We start from the raw sequence: 20,337 nt of genomic DNA, 5'->3' as shown, positions 1-20,337 counted from the left end.
ACCCGTAGCACGCGCTCCAGCAGGTGTATCTCACTGATCATCCCTAAAGCCAAAACCTAATTTGGCCGCCTTTCCTTCCAGTTCTCTGCTGCCTGTGACTGGAACGAATTGCAAAAATCTCTGAAGTTGGAGACTTTTATCTCCCTCACCAACTTTAAACATCTGCTGTCTGAGCAGCTAACCGATCGCTGCAGCTGTACATAGTCTATCGTAAATAGCCCACCCAATTTACCTACCTCATCCCCATACTGTTTTTATTTTATTTACTTTTCTGCTCTTTTGCGCACCAGTATCTCTACCTGCACATGTTCATCTGATCATTTATCACTCAAGTGTTAATCTGCTAAATTGTAATTATTCACTCCTATGGCCTATTTATTGCCTACCTCCTCATGCCTTTTGCACACAATGTATAAAGATTCTTTTTTTTCTACTATGTTATTGACTTGTTTATTGTTTACTCCATGTGTAACTCTGTGTTGTCTGTTCACACTGCTATGCTTTATCTTGGCCAGGTCGCAGTTGCAAATGAGAACTTGTTCTCAACTAGCCTACCTGGTTAAATAAAGGCGAAATAAAATAAAAAGTGGGTAAAACGGTATGTAAATCTTATTAAAGAGACCAGTGTACAATCACTATGTACATAGGGCAGATATAATTCTACATGAGTTAGTTTTCATAAACTACACGAGTTATGGAAAATTTTCATTTTGCCTAAATCGTTGTTACTTCAAATAATGATATTATTGAATTGTTTTTGGTTTTTGTAAACGAGCGGATATGACGTTCAGTCTGGTGAACACGCTTTGCGGATGTAAACTTGTGGCGTTCATGTGCCAGTCGGAACTAGGAAACTCAAATGTCCGACTTGCTGACTGTTTGAAAGCGGCACGTGTACATAAGTACAACCAATACTTGCATATTCGGAAATTTCAGTGTTTCCTAGTTACGACTATCACGTGAACGCGGCAACGGGAGCAGAAACACACATGTGTTGTAGCGGTTCTTATTATACCTCCGCGGTCGTAGCTGGACAAACATTTATACAAACGAATTGAATCCACATAACATTGAAGAAGAGGCGCCACCTACATCATGAATGATTTTGGAAGCTACCCTCCGCCGAACTTTGTCTCTCCTCCTCCGGGTTCGATGGTGAGTCCTCCAACGTTCCTTCCACCTCCGAGCAACTTCCAGCCCGGTATGTGGAACTGGTACGAGCCACCGTCCGAGCCGTGGAGATACAACGGCCAGGGAGAACACTGGAACTGCGGCCCCGGACCAGGTCGACCCAGAGGCTCATATGGTGAGTATTATACTAACTAGGAGAGTTATGGTTCTAGCAGCGGCCTGGTAAAGAGGCTTCTTTGCACGGTCCCTAGGTTGACACGTGCCTGGCTGAGAGCCCCTGGTGGACTACTATGACCTATACCAATCAGGTCTGTTGAAGTAAACCTTCATGACGCCAGTTAGTGGGGTAGGTCAGTAGGGCTGACCAAGCTTGGCCCCGTGTAATGTACATATAATTTGGGCAGAGGGGATGCTGGTTCACGTCTGGGTTGAACCAGTATCTGGGCAGAGGAGATGCTGGTTCACGTCTGGGTTGAACCAGTGTCTGGGCAGAGGAGATGCTGGTTCACGTCTGGGTTGAACCAGTGTCTGGGCAGAGGAGATGCTGGTTCACGTCTGGGTTGAACCAGTGTCTGGGCAGAGGAGATGCTGGTTCACGTCTGGGTTGAACCAGTGTCTGGGCAGAGGAGATGCTGGTTCACGTCTGGGTTGAACCAGTATCTGGGCAGAGGAGATGCTGGTTCACGTCTGGGTTGAACCAGAATCTGGGCAGAGGAGATCCTGCATCATTATTAACAGAACAGAAGTGTCAGATTGGTGATGACTGAACTGCACCCAGCAGTAGGTCGGCAAGTCATAATATTGTTGTTTTGACCTTTGACCCACAGGCCAGAACTTCCATCGTGGAGGCGGAAGGCAGGACTATGGTCGTCCCAACAACCATGGGAAAAAGGTAGTAAATCCACCATCAAACCAAAAGCCACGTCTCTGATATATTTATTTTATTTCACCTTTATTTAACCAGCTAGGCCAGTTGAGAACAAGTTCTCATTTGCAACTAAGACCTGGCCAAGATAAAGCAGTGTGACACAAACAACAACAGAGAGTTACACATGGAATAAACAATAAACAAGCCATTAACACAGGTAACTGCAAAAATAATGACAACACTTGAGTAAATGAGGGATACAAAGTACACCGAGTGTATAAAACATGAAGAACTCTTCTCTAATATTGAGTTGAACCCCCCCCCCTCAGAACAGCCTCAGTTGGTCAAAAGCGTTCCACAGGGATGCTGACCCATGTTGACTCCAATGCTACCCATAGATGTCAAGTTGGGTGGTGGACAGTTCTTTAAATACACAGGAAACGGTTGAGTGTGAAAAACCCGGCAGCGTTGCAGTTCTTGACACCAACCTGTGCGCCTGGCACGGACTAATTTGTCTTGCCCGTTCACCCTCTGAAAAGCACACATACACAATCCATGTCTCAAGGCTTAAAAATCCTCCTTTAACCCATCTCCTCCCCTTCATGGATGGTGGGACACAGACACACTGTGGCCCCTCATGATGATTTGTTTGTTTGTGTCCCCCATCAGTTGGCCATCCCCGTCGTAGACAGTGTAACACTCCAATAGGGGGACTGACTGATTTGACTGTAATGAGTTCAAATGTTTTGTTTTTTTCCAGCAGAAAAATAAAAAAGAACCAGAGTTTTCACATTTCTGTGACCCGTGTGACCGAGGCTTCAAAAACCAAGACAAGTATGACCAACATGTCTCTGAACATGTCAAGGTAACTGATTCTCATGATCAAATTATTCTGATTTGACATGAGGTGTAATGACATCATACTAGGTCATCAGGGTTACAAGCTTTAAATCAAATTGTATTAGTCACATGAGCCTAATACAACAGTACTTTACAATACCTTACAGTGAAATGCTTACTTAAGAGCCCCTAACCAACAATGCAGTTAAAAAAATATATACAAATAAGAAATATAAGTAACAAGTAATTAAAGAGCAGCAGTAAAATAACAATAGTGAGACTATATACAGGGGTTACCGGGACAGTCAATGTGCGGGGGCACCGGTTAGTTGAGGTAATATGTACGTGTAGGTAAAGTGACTATGCATAGATGATAACAGTAGCAGTTGTATAAAGGAGAGGGGGGACAATGCAAATAGTCTGGGTAGCCATTTGATTAGGTGTTCAGGAGTCTTATGGCTTGGGGGTAGAAGCTGTTTAGAAGTCTCATGGACCTAGACTTGGTGCTCTGGTACCGCTGGCCGTGCGGTATCAGAAGGAACAGGCTATGACTAGGGTGGCTGGAGTCTTTGACAATTTGTAGGGCCTTCCTCTGACACTGCCTGGTATAGAGGTCCTGGATGGCAGGGAGCTTGGCCTCGGTGATGTACTGAGCCGTACTCACAACCCTCTGTAGTGCGTTGCGGTCGGAGGCCGAGCAGTTGCCATACCAGGCAGTGATTCAGCCAATAATCTGCTCTCGATGGTGCAGCTGAAGAACCTTTTGAGGATCTGAGGACCAATGCCAAATCCTTTGTCTCCTGATGGGGAATAGGTTTCAAGAGAATTCTCTTCGATTATAATCACAGCCGTATATATCCCCCCCCCAAGCAGACACATCGATGGCTCTGAACGAACTGTATTTAACTCTCTGCAAACTGGAAACGATTTATCCGGAGGCTGCATTCATTGTAGCTGGGGATTTTAACAAGGCTAATCTGAAAACAAGACTCCCTAAATTTTATCAGCATATCGATTGTGCAACCAGGGGTGGAAAGACCCTGGATCATTGTTACTCTAACTTCCGCGACCCATATAAGGCCCTGCCCCGCCCCCCTTTCGGAAAAGCTGACCACGACTCCATTTTGTTGATCCCTGCCTACAGACAGAAACTAAAACAAGAAGCTCCCACGCTGAGGTCTGTCCAACGCTGGTCTGACCAAGCTGACTCCACACTCCAAGACTGCTTCCATCACGTGGACTGGGAGATGTTTCGTATTGCGTCAGACAACAACATTGACGAATACGCTGATTCGGTGTGCGAGTTCATTAGAACGTGCGTTGAAGATGTCGTTCCCATAGTAACGATTAAAACATTCCCTAACCAGAAACCGTGGATTGATGGCAGCATTCGTGTGAAACTGAAAGCGCGAACCACTGCTTTTAATCAGGGCAAGGTGTCTGGTGACATGACCGAATACAAACAGTGCAGCTATTCCCTCCGCAAGGCTATTAAACAAGCTAAGCGTCAGTACAGAGACAAAGTAGAATCTCAATTCAACGGCTCAGACACAAGAGGCATGTGGCAGGGTCTACAGTCAATCACGGACTACAGGAAGAAATCCAGCCCAGTCACGGACCAGGATGTCTTGCTCCCAGGCAGACTAAATAACTTTTTTGCCCGCTTTGAGGACAATACAGTGCCACTGACACGGCCTGCAATGAAAACATGCGGTCTCTCCTTCACTGCAGCCGAGGTGAGTAAGACATTTAAACGTGTTAACCCTCGCAAGGCTGCAGGCCCAGACGGCATCCCCAGCCGCGCCCTCAGAGCGTGCGCAGACCAGCTGGCCGGTGTGTTTACGGACATATTCAATCAATCCCTATACCAGTCTGCTGTTCCCACATGCTTCAAGAGGGTCACCATTGTTCCTGTTCCCAAGAAAGCTAAGGTAACTGAGCTAAACGACTACCGTCCCGTAGCACTCCCATCCGTCATCATGAAGTGCTTTGAGAGACTAGTCAAGGACCATATCACCTCCACCCTACCTGACACCCTAGACCCACTCCAATTTGCTTACCGCCCAAATAGGTCCACAGACGATGCAATCTCAACCACACTGCACACTGCCCTAACCCATCTGGACAAGAGGAATACCTATGTGAGAATGCTGTTCATCGACTACAGCTCGGCATTCAACACCATAGTACCCTCCAAGCTCGTCATCAAGCTCGAGACCCTGGGTCTCGACCCCGCCCTGTGCAACTGGTTACTGGACTTCCTGACGGGCCGCCCCCAGGTGGAGAGGGTAGGCAACAACATCTCCTCCCCGCTGATCCTCAACACTGGGGCCCCACAAGGGTGCGTTCTGAGCCCTCTCCTGTACTCCCTGTTCACCCACGACTGCGTGGCCACGCACGCCTCCAACTCAATCATCAAGTTTGCGGATGACACAACAGTGGTAGGCTTGATTACCAACAACGACGAGACGGCCTACAGGGAGGAGGTGAGGGCCCTCGGAGTGTGGTGTCAGGAAAATAACCTCACACTCAACGTCAACAAAACTAAGGAGATGATTGTGGACTTCAGGAAACAGCAGAGGGAACACCCCCCTATCCACATCTATGGAACAGTAGTGGAGAGGGTAGCAAGTTTTAAGTTCCTCGGCATACACATCACAGACAAACTGAATTGGTCCACTCACACAGACAGCATCGTGAAGAAGGCGCAGCAGCGCCTCTTCAACCTCAGGAGGCTGAAGAAATTCGGCTTGTCACCAAAAGCACTCACAAACTTCTACAGATGCACAATCGAGAGCATCCTGGCGGGCTGTATCACCGCCTGGTACGGCAACTGCTCCGCCCTCAGCCGTAAGGCTTTCCAGAGGGTAGTGAGGTCTGCACAACGTATCACCGGGGGCAAACTACCTGCCCTCCAGGACACCTACACCACCCAATGTTAACGGAAGGCCATAAAGATCATCAAGGACATCAACCACCCGAGCCACTGCCTGTTCACCCCGCTATCATCCAGAAGGCGAGGTCAGTACAGGTGCATCAAAGCTGGGACCGAGAGACTGAAAAACAGCTTCTATCTCAAGGCCATCAGACTGTTAAACAGCCACCACTAACATTGAGTGGCTGCTGCCAACACACTGACACTGACTCAACTCCAGCCACTTTAATAATGGGAATTGATGGGAAATGATGTAAATATATCACTAGCCACTTTAAACAATGCTACCTTATATAATGTTTACATACCCTACATTATTCATCTCATATGCATACGTATATACTGTACTCTATATCATCGACTGCATCCTTATGTAATACATGTATCACTAGCCACTTTAACTATGCCACTTGGTTTACATACTCATCTCATATGTATATACTGTACTCGATATCAGCTACTGTATCTTGCCTATGCTGCTCTGTACCATCACTCATTCATATATCCTTATGTACATATTCTTTATCCCCTTACACTGTGTATAAGACAGTAGTTTTGGAATTGTTAGTTAGATTACTTGTTGGTTATTACTGCATTGTCGGAACTAGAAGCACAAGCATTTCGCTACACTCGCATTAACATCTGCTAACCATGTGTATGTGACAAATAAAATTTGATTTGATTTGTTTTGTCGTGCCCTCTTCAGGACTGTCTTGGTGTTCTTGGACCATGTTATTTTGTTGGTGATGTGGACACCAAGGAACTTGAAGTTCTCAACCTGTTCCACTGCAGCCCCATCGATGAGAATGGGGGTGTGCTCGGTCCTCTTTTTCCTGTAGTCCACAATAATCTCCGTTGTCTTGATCATGTTGAGAGAGACGTTGTTGTCCTGGCACCACACGGCCAGGTCTCTGACCTCCCTATAGGCTGTCTCGTCATTGTCGGTGATCCGGCCTCCCACTGTTGTGTCATCTGCAAATGTAATGATGGTGTTGGAGTCGTGCCTGGCCGTGCAGTCATGAGGGAACAGAGAGTACAGGAGGGGACCGAGCACGCACCCCTTAGGGTCCCCTGTGTTGAGGGTCAGCGTGGCAGATGTGTTGTTACCCAACCTCACCACCTGTTGCGGCCCGTCAAGAAGTCCAGGATCCAGTTGTAGAGGGAGGTGTTTAGTCCCAGGGTCCTTAGCTTATTGATGAGCTTTGAGGGCACTATGGTGTTGAATGCTGAGCTGTAGTCAATGAATAGCATTCTCACATAGGTGTTCCTCTAGTCCAGGTGGGAAAGTGCATAATTTGTGGATCTGTTGGGGTGGTATGCAAATTGGAGTGGGTCTAGGGTTTCTGGGATAATGTTGTTGATGTGAGCCTTGACCAGCCTTTCAAAACATTTCGTGGCTACAGACGTGACTGCTACGGGTCGGTAGTCATTTAGGAGGTTACCTTCGTGTTCTTGGGCACAGGGTCTATGGTGGTCTGCTTGAAACATGTTGGTATTACAGACTCGGACAGGGAGAGCTTGAAAATGTCAGTGAAGACACTTGCCAGTTGGCCAGCGCATGCTCGCAGCACACATCCTGGTAATCTGTCTGGCCCTGTGGCCTTGTGAATGTTGACCTGTTTTAAGGTCTTACTCACATCGGCTGCGGAGAGCGTGATCAGTCTTCCAGAACAGCTGGTGTTCTCATGGGAGAGCTGTATGTGTCTCTGTGTGTGGAGTACAGGTGGTCTGGAGTTTTTAATGTGTATTTATTTATTTATTCCAGACGCCCCGTTCCCAGCCACGCCTCTGTTCTATCCTGCCGGTGCATCGTATAACCAGCCTCTGTTCTATCCTGCCGGTGCATCGTGTAACCAGCCTCTGTTCTGTCCTGCCGGGGGATCGTATAACCAGCCTCTGTTCTGTCCTGCCGGTGCAGCGTATAACCAGCCACGCTAGCGTATAACCAGCCTGCCAGCCATGCTCTGTTCTATCCTGCCGGTGCATCGTATAACCAGCCTCTGTTCTATCCTGCCGGTGCATCGTATAACCAGCCTCTGTTCTGTCCTGCCGGTGCATCGTATAACCAGCCTCTGTTCTATCCTGCCGGTGCATCGTATAACCAGCCTTTGTTCTGTCCTGCCGGTGCAGCGTATAACCAGCCACGCCTCTGTTCTGTCCTGCCGGTGCAGCGTATAACCAGCCTCTGTTCTATCCTGCCGGTGCATCGTATAACCAGCCTCTGTTCTGTCCTGCCGGTGCATCGTATAACCAGCCACGCCTCTGTTCTATCCTGCCGGTGCAGCGTATAACCAGCCTCTGTTCTGTCCTGCCGGTGCATCGTATAACCAGCCTCTGTTCTGTCCTGCCGGTGCAGCGTATAACCAGCCACGCTTCTGTTCTGTCCTGCCGGTGCATCGTATAACCAGCCTCTGTTCTGTCCTGCCGGTGCAGCGTATAACCAGCCACGCCTCTATTCTGTCCTGCCGGTGCATCGTATAACCAGCCATGCCTCTCTTCTATCCTGCCGGTGCATCGTATAACCAGCCACGCTTCTGTTCTGTCCTGCCGGTGCATCGTATAACCAGCCTCTGTTCTGTCCTGCCGGTGCATCGTATAACCAGCCATGCCTCTATTCTATCCTGCCGGTGCATCGTATAACCAGCCACGCTTCTGTTCTGTCCTGCCGGTGCATCGTATGACCAGCCTCTGTTCTGTCCTGCCGGTGCATCGTATAACCAGCCATGCCTCTGTTCTATCCTGCCGGTGCATCGTATAACCAGCCTCTGTTCTATCCTGCCGGTGCATCGTATAACCAGCCTCTGTTCTATCCTGCCGGTGCATCGTATAACCAGCCTCTGTTCTATCCTGCCGGTGCATCGTATAACCAGCCTCTGTTCTATCCTGCCGGTGCATCGTATAACCAGCCTCTGTTCTATCCTGCCGGTGCATCGTATAACCAGCCACGCTTCTGTTCTATCCTGCCGGTGCATCGTATAACCAGCCTCTGTTCTATCCTGCCGGTGCATCGTATAACCAGCCACGCTTCTGTTCTGTCATGCCGGTGCAGCGTATAACCAGCCTCTGTTCTGTCCTGCCGGTGCAGCGTATAACCAGCCACGCCTCTATTCTGTCCTGCCGGTGCATCGTTCGCCCTGTTCTGGCCGGTGCATCGTATAACCAGCCACGCCTCTGTTCTGTCCTGCCGGTGCATCGTATAACCAGCCTCTGTTCTGTCCTGCCGGTGCATCGTATAACCAGCCTCTGTTCTGTCCTGCCGGTGCATCGTATAACCAGCCTCTGTTCTGTCCTGCCGGTGCATCGTATAACCAGCCTCTGTTCTGTCCTGCCGGTGCAGCGTATAACCAGCCTCTGTTCTGTCCTGCCGGTGCATCGTATAACCAGCCTCTGTTCTGTCCTGCCGGGGGATCGTATAACCAGCCTCTGTTCTGTCCTGCCGGTGCATCGTATAACCAGCCTCTGTTCTGTCCTGCCGGTGCATCGTATAACCAGCCTCTGTTCTGTCCTGCCGGTGCATCGTATAACCAGCCTTTGTTCTGTCCTGCCGGTGCATCGTATAACCAGCCTCTGTTCTATCCTGCCGGTGCATCGTATAACCAGCCTCTGTTCTATCCTGCCGGTGCATCGTATAACCAGCCTCTGTTCTGTCCTGCCGGTGCATCGTATAACCAGCCTCTGTTCTATCCTGCCGGTGCATCGTATAACCAGCCTTTGTTCTGTCCTGCCGGTGCATCGTATAACCAGCCACGCCTCTGTTCTGTCCTGCCGGTGCAGCGTATAACCAGCCTCTGTTCTATCCTGCCGGTGCATCGTATAACCAGCCTCTGTTCTGTCCTGCCGGTGCATCGTATAACCAGCCACGCCTCTGTTCTATCCTGCCGGTGCAACGTATAACCAGCCTCTGTTCTATCCTGCCGGTGCATCGTATAACCAGCCACGCCTGTTCTGTCCTGCCGGTGCATCGTATAACCAGCCACTGTTCTGTCCTGCCGGTGCATAACCAGCCTCTGTTCTGTCCTGCCGGTGCAGCGTATAACCAGCCTCTGTTCTGTCCTGCCGGTGCATCGTATAACCAGCCTCTGTTCTGTCCTGCCGGTGCATCGTATAACCAGCCTCTGTTCTGTCCTGCCGGGGATCGTATAACCAGCCTCTGTGTCTGTCCATGCCAGCCTCTTGCCTGCCGGTGCATCGTATAACCAGCCTCTTCTGTCCTGCCGGTGCATCGTATAACCAGCCTCTGTTCTGTCCTGCCGGGGCATCGTATAACCAGCCTCTGTTCTGTCCTGCCGGTGCATCGTATAACCAGCCTCTGTTCTGTCCTGCCGGTGCATCGTATAACCAGCCTCTGTTCTGTTCTGCCGGTGCAGCGTATAACCAGCCTCTTCTGTTCTGCCGGTGCAGCGTATAACCAGCCTCTTCTGTTCTGCCGGTGCATCGTATAACCAGCCTCTTCTGTTCTGCCGGTGCATCGTATAACCAGCCTCTGTTCTGTTCTGCCGGTGCATCGTATAACCAGCCAGCTGTATGTTGATAGTGTCGTCGTTCAGCCAAGTCTCTGTGAAACATAAGATATAACAGTTTTGAATGTCCTTTTGGTAGTTTAATTTTTTGCGTAACTCGCCGATTTTATTGTCCAAAGATTGCAAGTTTGCTGGCAGAATGGAAGAAAGTGGGGGTTTAGTCGATCGCCTATGAATTTTCAGAAGGCTGTCCGCCCCCTTTTCTCTGCCTCCTCTTCACGCAAATCACAGGGATCTGGGCCTGTTCCAGAGAAAGCAGTTCCGTTGTTGGTCTACCTTCAGTAAAACAGGCAAAGCATTGTTAGTTAACCTTCAGTAAAACAGGCAAAGCATTGTGTTGGTCTACCTTCAGTAAAACAGGCAAAGTATTGTGTTGGTCTACCTTCAGTAAAACAGGCAAAGCATTGTGTTGGTCTACCTTCAGTAAAACAGGCAAAGCATTGTGTTGGTCTACCTTCAGTAAAACAGGCAAAGCATTGTGTTGGTCTACCTTCAGTAAAACAGGCAAAGCATTGTGTTGGTCTACCTTCAGTAAAACAGGCAAAGCATTGTGTTGGTCTACCTTCAGTAAAACAGGCAAAGCATTGTGTTGGTCTACCTTCAGTAAAAGAGACTTCTGTTTTATAGTGCTCAGTTGAAGACTGCAGCTTCACTGCTCATGAGAAGCTGGTCAACATTCACTGGAAAAATGTAAGTAGACCTCCTGTACCGTCTCCTATAGAACCATGTGTTTAACCTCCTCCTCCTGTACCGTCTCCTATAGAACCATGTGTTTAACCACCTCCTCCTGTACAGTCTCCTATAGAACCATGTGTTTAACCACCTCCTCCTGTACAGTCTCCTATAGAACCATGTGTTTAACCTCCTCCTCCTGTACAGTCTCCTATAGAACCATGTGTTTAACCACCTCCTCCTGTACAGTCTCCTATAGAACCATGTGTTTAACCTCCTCCTCCTGTACCGTCTCCTATAGAACCGTGTGTTTAACCACCTCCTCCTGTACCGTCTCCTATAGAACCATGTGTTTAACCTCCTCCTCCTGTACAGTCTCCTATAGAACCGTGTGTTTAACCTCCTCCTCCTGTACCGTCTCCTATAGAACCGTGTGTTTAACCACCTCCTCCTGTACCGTCTCCTATAGAACCATGTGTTTAACCTCCTCCTCCTGTACCGTCTCCTATAGAACCGTGTGTTTAACCACCTCCTCCTGTACCGTCTCCTATAGAACCGTGTGTTTAACCACCTCCTGTACCGTCTCCTATAGAACCGTGTGTTTAACCACCTCCTGTACCGTCTCCTATAGAACCATGCCCCAGGGGCAAAGAGAATCAAGCTGGACACTCCAGAGGAGATTTCTAAATGGAGAGAGGAGAGGCGCAGGTCAGTACTGTAGTATGTTTTTTAACATGGTAAAACTTTGTAAGGTGCAGTCACTCATCAGCAATGCTTTTGTTTCCTCAATTTCTCTTGAAATGACTACTTCTGGATTAGATCTGATTCTGTGGTCCATATGAACAATGTGCTGTTACCACCAGTATTGGGGCCTAATAGTAACACCTGCCAAATTTGCGTAGATTCTGGCAGTAGTAAGATGTCTATTTTACCAGCCATGTGGACCGGTACCCCCTGTATATAGCCTCCACATTGACTCTGCACCCCTGTATATAGCCTCCACATTGACTCTGTACCCCCTGCATATAGCCTCCACATTGACTCTGTACCCCCTGCATATAGCCTCCACATTGACTCTGCACCCCCTGTATATAGCCTCCACATTGACTCTGTACCCCCTGCATATAGCCTCCACATTGACTCTGCACCCCCTGTATATAGCCTCCACATTGACTCTGCACCCCCTGTATATAGCCTCCACATTGACTCTGTACCCCCTGCATATAGCCTCCACATTGACTCTGTACCCCTTGTATATAGCCTCCACATTGACTCTGTACCCCTTGTATATAGCCTCCACATTGACTCTGTACCCCTTGTATATAGCCTCCACATTGACTCTGTACCGGTACCCCCTGTAGAGAGCCTCCACATTGACTCTGTACCGGTACCCCCTGTAGAGAGCCTCCGCATTGACTCTGTACCGGTACCTCCTGTATAGATAAGAGGTTGACCGATTTAATTAGGGCCGATTTCAAGCTTTCATAACAATCGGTAATCTGCATTTTTGGATGCCAATTATATTGCAATCCACAAGGAAACTGCGCGGCAGGCTGACCATCTGTTACGTGAGGGCAGGCAGCAAGGAGCCATGGGAAGTTGCTAGCTAGCATTAAACTTATCTTTGAATGTTTTTTTTTAGAATCTTATCATAATCACTAGTTAACTACACATGGTTGATGATATTACTAGTTTAACTAGCTTGTCTTGCATTGCACATAATCAATGCGGTGCCTGAAACTGTGTCACTTTTCTTGCGTTCAGTGTAAGCAGAGTCGGGGTATATGCAGCAGTTTGGGCCGCCTGGCTCGTTGCGAACTGTGTGGAAACCGTTTCTTCCTAACAAAGATTTAATTTGCCAGAATTGTACATAATTATGACATAACATTGAAGGTTGTGCAATGTAACAGCAATATCTAGACTTAGGGTTGCCACCCGTCTGATAAAATACAGAACGGTTCCGTATTTCATTGAAATAATAAACGTTTAGTTTTCGCAATTATAGCTTCCCTATTTGACCATATTAATGACTTAAGGCTCATATATTTCTGTGTTTATTACAATATAATTAAGCTATTATTTGAGCGGTCTGACTGAGCGGTGGTAGGCAGCAACAGGTTCGTAAGCATTCATTCAAACCACACTTTCCTCCGTTTGCCAGCAGCTCTTCGCTGTGCTTGAAGTACAGCGCTGTTTATTATTTTTTTATTTAACCAGGTAGACTAGTTGAGAACAAGTTCTCATTTGCAACTGCGACCTGGCCAAGATAAAGCATAGCAGTGTGAACAGACAACACAGAGTTACACATGGAGTAAACAATTAACAAGTCAATAACACAGTAGAAAAAAAAGGGGAGTCTATATACATTGTGTGCAAAAGGCATGAGGAGGTAGGCGAATAATTACAATTTTGCTGATTAATAACACTGGAGTGATAAATGATCAGATGGTCATGTACAGGTAGAGCTATTGGTGTGCAAAAGAGCAGAAAAGTAAATAAATAAAAACAGTATGGGGATGAGGTAGGTGAAAATGGGTGGGCTATTTACCAATAGACTATGTACAGCTGCAGCGATCGGTTAACTGCTCAGACAGCAGATGTTTAAAGTTGGTGAGGGAGATAAAAGTCTCCAACTTCAGCGATTTTTGCAATTCGTTCCAGTCACAGGCAGCAGAGAACTGGAATGAAAGGCGGCCAAATGAGGTGTTGGCTTTAGGGATGATCAGTGAGATACACCTGCTGGACTGCGTGCTACGGGTGGGTGTTGCCATCATGACCAGTGAACTGAGATAAGGCAGAGCTTTACCTAGCATGCACTTGTAGATGACCTGGAGCCAGTGGGTCTGGCGACGAATATGTATGACTTCAAGCACATCAACTCCCGAGGCTGGCAGTACTATAGTGCCTATAAGAACATCCAATAGTCAAAGGTCTATGAAATACAAATGGTATAGAGAGAAATAGTCCTATAATAACTACAACCTAAAACTTCTTAACTGGGAATATTGAGACTCATGTTTTAAGGAACCACCAGCTTTCATATGTTCTGAGCAAGGAACTTAAACGTTAGCTTTTTTACATGGCACATATTGCACTTTTACTTTCTTCTCCAACACTTTGTTTTTGTATTTAAACCAAATTGAACATGTTTCATTATTTATTTGAGACTAAATTGATTTTTTATTTATGTATTATAATAAGTTAAAATAAGTGTTCATTCAGTATTGTTGTAATTGTCATTTATTACAAATATATATATATATATATATATATATATATAAACAAAAATTGTCAGAGTTTTAATCGGTATCGGCTTTTTGTGGTCCTCCAATCGGTATCGGAGTTGAAAAATCATAATCGGCCGACCTCTATTATAGAGCCTCGCTTGTTATTTTACTGCTGCTGTTTCATCATTTGTTCCTTTTATTTTCTATTTCCGTATCTATTTTGGAATTACAAATAAGTGTTATTTATTTTCTTAAAGCTGTTGGTTAAGGGCTTGTAAGTCAGCATTTCACTAAGGTCGACACCTGTTGTATTTGGTGCATGTGACAAATAAAATGAATTTGACATGCGGCAATGTTGATGACAACAACGCTGTTTCCACTTTGCTTTTTAATATTAATCCACTAGCCTTCTGTAATTACACTATTAGCTAATGCTAATTGCTACCTTGCTAACAAATGTCCAAGCAAACGTAACGAGCAAATACAGCCTGATAATACCAGTGATGGTGTAGAACTAAATTGCATGTTTTTTGTGCAACAGTAACTTCTAAATCAGAGGAATTCACGAAGCAAGAATATGTTAGCTTCATGAAGTAGGTAAGAGAGAACATTCAATGTAGCCAAATATTTTAGAGTCTCCTAGGAAACACTTGTCAACACTTTGGTTCCTACCCTGTCACAGTAACATCCCTGGCATTTTCATTTGTTATATCAAACACTGTATTTGACGTGCCCACTTATATTCTAACTATAAAATTTGAATAATCATTCTATTTCCATGATTCCAACAGTTCACCCAAGTGTTATGCTCTAAATCACAAGTCAAATTGCAATTTCAACATTTGGTTAAAAATAAGGCCTAGATTGTTTGCCCATATCATGCAGCCCTACGTGGCATTGTGGAAATTCTCAAATGAGTGCAGAATTTCTTGAACGGTATAAAACAATCAGAATAGAGAAAGACCCATTGATATCACTTAGACTGTACAGTATGTGTTGCCACCCTGGGGTCATGTACACTAGGTGTTGCCATGACCCCAGGGGTGGCAACACCAGCTGTGGGTAGACATTCAGAGACTTGTCCCGAAGCCACTCCTGCGTTGTCTTGGCTGTGTGCTTAGTGTCGTTGTCTTGATGGAAGGTGAACCTTCACCCCAATTTGAGGTCCTGAGCGTTCTGGAGCAGGTTTTCAGCAAGGATCTATCTGTACTTTGCTCCGTTCATCTTTCCCTCGATCCTGATTAGTCTCCCAGTCTCTGCCGCTGAAAAACATCCCCACAGCATGATGCTGCCACCACCATGCTTCACCGTAGGGATGGTGCCTGGTTTCCTCCAGATGTGATGCTTGGCATTCAGACCAAAGAGTTCAATCTTGGTTTTATCAGACCATAGAATCTTGTTTCTCATGGTCTGAGAGTCTTTAGGTGGTTTTTGGAAAACTCCCAAGCGGGCTGTCATGTGCCTTTTACTGAGGAGTGGTTTCCATCTGGCCACTCTACCAGAAAGGCCTGATTGGTGGAGTGCTGCAGAGATGGTTGTCCTTCTGGAAGGTTCTCCCATCTCCACAGAGGAACTCTGGAGCTCTGTCAGTGACCATCTGGTTTTTAGTCACCTCCCTGACCAAGGCCCTTCTCCCCCGACTGCTCAGTTTGGCAGGGCGGCCAGCTCTTGGAAGAGACTTGGTGGTTCCAATCTTCTTCCATTAAGAATGATGGAGGCACTGTGTTCTTGGGGACTTTCAAAGTTGCAGCCATTTTTTTGGTACAATTCCCCAGATCTGTGCCTCGACACAACCCTGTCTCGGAGAGATACAGACAATTCCTTTGACCTCATGGCTTGGTTTTTGCTCTGACATGCACTGTCAACTGTGGGCTGTTATATAGACAGGTGTGTGTCTTTCCAAATCATGTCCAATCAATTGAAATTACCACAGATGGACTCCAAGTTGTAGAAACATCTCAACGATCAATGGAAACAGGATGCACCTGAGCTCAACTTTGAGTCTCATAGCAAAGGGTCTGAATACTTATGTAAATGAGGTATTTCTGTTTATTTTTTATCGTTACACCTGTTTTCGCTTTATCCTTCAAGGGTTATTGTGTAGATTTCTTTTTTTATTTTATCAATTTTGTAACGTAACACATGGTAAAATTCAAGGGGTCTGAATATTTTCAGAAAGTAGGGTGTTTTTGTTCCAGTTTGTTTAGCTGTCTATAGAAGCATATACAGTATAGGTGTTTTGTTAGCTTTAAGGGTATTTTTGTAGTGGTTATTTTTCAGGGGAGATCAGGTTCTCATTCTCAATGGTGACCTGAGAACAAACAATTCAACATCATTCAGTAAAACAGACACAGCCGTTTCAGATTCACTACTTTTCAATAACACAAATTATTACAATCAACCAAAACACTCACAAACCAGAGTGAATCTATTCCTCATCAGCTTTCTAAACTACTGGGATTTTAGAGGTTCAGCTGATAAATGATGCATTGATGAGTATTAAACCTGTGTTCTCAGTCAACTTACCTGGTAAAATAAAAATGTGAACACTGCAGCCAAGAGTTTTAGAGTAATGGCTGCTGCATTCTGATAAATGGGAAGTCCCATAATGAGGGGCTGCAGGAACGTTGAGTGTCCAGCCTGCTTTCTGTTTAGGGAGAGGCCTGGTCTAGTTCTATAAAGCTTTGAATCTCAGCTTTACCAGCTCATCTGTCTGTCTTTTTATTTTTTACATTTTTGCTAATCCAAAAGCCCAAATATTTATGTTTGGGAACCTGCTCAATTAGAGGACCATCACATAAATGTGTAAACCATCTGAAATATCTCAATGAGAAAATTAGAAAAAAACAGGATGTATTTAGTTTTTTCCGCCGCATGAAGGACCTATTTCAAATCCACAAGGGCTTTCTGCAAGGTAACCAAATCCACAAGGGCTTTCTGCAAGGTAACCAAATCCACAAGGGCTTTCTGCAAGGTAACCAAATCTGATGCTCTAACAGCCTGGTCAGCAGCAGGGCCAATCGTGTTATCAGCATATAGATTAATGTTTGTTTTTTGCAGATATATTATTAATATAAATAGTAAAGAGGATGGGTCCCAAAATCAACCCTTGCGGGACACCTTTTAGTAATTTCAAGGTCACGTGACACTATCAGAAAGCACACATCAGAGCTTTGTCTCGGTCTGTACAGGAACTACCCGACCCTGGTGAACGTGGAGAAGAGGAGGAAGGTGATGGATGCCAGGGAGGAGACTGGAGCGGTGCTGGAAACCGCTCAGTTTGGGTACTTCTTCCTACATTTTTATTTGTTTTTATTGGTTGGTACAAGTTAGGTTACAAATACAACAGGATGATATTGTACTGATGCACAAGTTTCCTCCACGGAATAGTTGGGACTTAATATTAGCTGAACTATTAAGGCCATGCTACAACATGCTGTGTGTTCTGTTGTCAGGAGGATGAGGGGTAGAGGTTGTGGACAGCGTGGTGGAAGGTTCCAGAGGGGCAGATGGGCCAGACCAGGTCCTCGTCAGTCAGAGAGACCGCCACACCCCACTCAACCCCCCATGGAGAGGCCTCCACCCCTCACTCAGTACCCCAGGGAGGGAGACCCACTGGGGGCTCTTGCCAACAGCGACCCAGGTCAGTCAGTGATCCAGGAACCTGCCAGAGACTAGTTTTTTAAAGGTCCTAATGTCTGTTCCTGTATACACAACCCCTGTTGACTCTGACCCCTGCAGACTCTGATACAGAGGAGCCAGTCAGTGGAGGTGGGGTGACTGTGGCCCCTAAACAAATGACATCAGGGCTGGGATCTCTGATGGCCAGCTACGGCTCCATGAGCGAGAGCGACAGTGACCAGGAACCACAAGGTGAGCTTTAAATGTTAGCTGTCTGTTTTCCCCGTATGGAGGCTTGTTTTCTCTGTGTGTGGAGGCAACAAACAGAAGACGTCGCCAATGATTCCACTGTTTTAGCTTTAATATTTTAACTTTCATTATATTTCGTTATTCAACACGTTGAGATGTAAAGTTAGTGGTGTCTCAGTCCTGCCCATCCAGAGGACCAGTCAGCTGCTGACGGAGAACCAGGCAATGCTGAAGGCTCTGCCAGCCAAGCCCCAGAACAGTGCTTCATCTGGGGCTAAGAGACTCTACCCTGAGCCCCCCGGGAACCACAGCCTGGGTCTGGTCCTCATAGACCTAGTCGGGGGAGAGGAAGAGGAGCGAGAGGAGGACGAAATAACATGGACACCCCCCAACAGCGCCGTGCCACTCTGCTTGAGATGGTAAGACACCGGGAAAGAGGCATCAAGGCACAACTGATTTTACAAATCGGTTGAGATAAAAGTTAAACATTTAAGTCTGTATTGTGAATGTAGTTTGAATTTTTTTCTACCTGCTGAATTGTTCTATGACCCCTGACCTTTACAGTTACTGGCCCCAGACATCCGCCATGAGAGGAACGTGCTCCTGCAGTGTGTTCGCTACATTGTCCGAAACAACTTCTTTGTACTGGAGGGTCAAACTCAGGACCAGGAGGGAACTCTGGGTAGAACGGTGACCAGAGATGACCCTAACATTGACCTCCAGACACAGGAAGTGAGAGCAGATGATCTGAGGGCTCTACTCCCAGCTACCTCTGTGGTTGGTCCAGATGAAAAAGGTGACCAGGTGAGGTCATCACTAGAAGGTACCCAGAAACCACCAGTCTGTCAGGGACCTTCAGAGGTGGACATTTTGAATGGTGAAGATGTTCATCCTGAGGAGATGCCAGGTGCAGCCTCTAACCCTGATGTCATAACTCAGCTGAACTCTAACCCTGATGTCCTGGGGACTGTGGCTGAGCAGTCTGTAGCCCAACAAGTGGGAGAAGACCAGAGCATGGAGGAGAACACACAGAGTGGACCAGCCGGCTCACAGTCACATCCCCTCCAGGAAACCCCAATGGACTTGGCTGTGAATGCTAATTATGGAGATTGTCACCCTGAAGACCACTCCCAGACCTCCATCCCCAACTATGATGATGAAGTCTGGGAGACCCAAGACCCCTGAAGTCACCCTAACCTTTAAATCAAGACTGTCACCCTAACCTTTAAATCAAGACTGTCACCCTAACCTTTAAATCAAGACGGTCACCCTAACCTTTAAATCAAGACGGTCACCCTAACCTTTAAATCAAGACGGTCACCCTAACCTTTAAATCAAGACTGTCACCCTAACCTTTAAATCAAGACTGTCACCCTAAAAGCAGATTTATTCTTGATCCAGAAATGTGGTCCGGAGGCTCCGTACAATTGCGTAGCCTCTGGAGGCTTGCAGAGGCCAACTCAAGCTCCGCATTGCCGTGCACCTCCAAATTTTGTAACCATGCAGAGCTCTGTATAGCTCCGTTTTTGACATAATTGGATGACTGTAGTTGGGCGGGACTTCCTGTATAAACACAAAATTCCTTCCTTCACAACAGCTCTGAAGTATGAATGCCCTGACTTCTGTAGAGGCCGTATCGCAGTAAATGCTGTACGGCCATATCAGATTGGCCATGCAGAGCCTTTAACCCTTAAATCAAGACAGTCCCCTTGACCTTTTACCTTGTCTCTGATGTTGGCGAGTTATTCCCCTACAGTCATTTATGTTTTCATCTAAACATCAACTACCTCTGGCATTTTATTTGTACTCTTCTTTTTTCAACATGGAAATAAATGACTTGTTCTACTGTGGGAATATAACCCAGGAAATCGATAGTTCTTGGACCATCTTTGTCCTTTTTCAAATCAAATGTATTTGTCACATGCTCGTGTTTAGCAGATGTTATTGCGGGTGTAGTGAAATGCATGTCAGCTATGTATCAGTCTTATGGCATGTGGATGGAAGCTGTTCAGGAGTCTGTTGGTGTCAGACTTGATACAACGGTACCACTTGCCCCGCGGAAGCAGAGACAAGTCTATGGCTTAGGTGGTTATAACGGTTCTGGATGGAGGGAGCTCGGCCCCAGTGATGTACCGGGCTGTCCACACCACCCTCTGATATAGAGATTCTGGATGGCAGGGAGCTGGGCCCCAGTGATGTACTGGGCTGTCCTCACCACCCTCTGATATAGAGATTCTGGATGGCAGGGAGCTGGGCCCCAGTGATGTACTGGGC

The 20,337-nt window shown here is 46.6% G+C and overlaps 1 protein-coding gene across 2 annotated transcripts; it reads left to right on the top strand.

Moving 5' to 3' along the window:
- Window positions 1-839: 839 nt before the first annotated feature.
- On the top strand, window positions 840-19,940 carry nufip1 (nuclear FMR1 interacting protein 1). 2 transcript variants are annotated; one of them, XM_042317962.1, is made up of 10 exons: window positions 840-1,306; window positions 1,959-2,023; window positions 2,763-2,864; window positions 10,922-10,984; window positions 11,598-11,674; window positions 17,385-17,477; window positions 17,649-17,836; window positions 17,935-18,066; window positions 18,242-18,482; window positions 18,628-19,940. In XM_042317962.1, exons 1-10 carry the CDS (start codon window positions 1,096-1,098, stop codon window positions 18,755-18,757), a joined length of 1,302 nt encoding a protein of 433 aa, XP_042173896.1. In that variant the 5' UTR covers window positions 840-1,095; the 3' UTR covers window positions 18,758-19,940. The 2 variants fall into 2 exon arrangements, with proteins under 2 accessions (XP_042173896.1, XP_042173895.1); XM_042317961.1 differs by having other exon boundaries at window positions 841-1,306; window positions 2,760-2,864.
- The last annotated feature ends 397 nt before the right edge of the window (window positions 19,941-20,337 follow it).

Source organism: Oncorhynchus tshawytscha, unplaced genomic scaffold (assembly GCF_018296145.1).
Source record: "Oncorhynchus tshawytscha isolate Ot180627B unplaced genomic scaffold, Otsh_v2.0 Un_contig_237_pilon_pilon, whole genome shotgun sequence".
In the NCBI taxonomy this organism is placed as follows: Eukaryota; Metazoa; Chordata; class Actinopteri; order Salmoniformes; family Salmonidae; genus Oncorhynchus; species Oncorhynchus tshawytscha.
The sequence above is the reverse complement of the archived record's forward strand: the minus strand, read 5'-3'. Positions and strand labels throughout refer to the sequence as shown.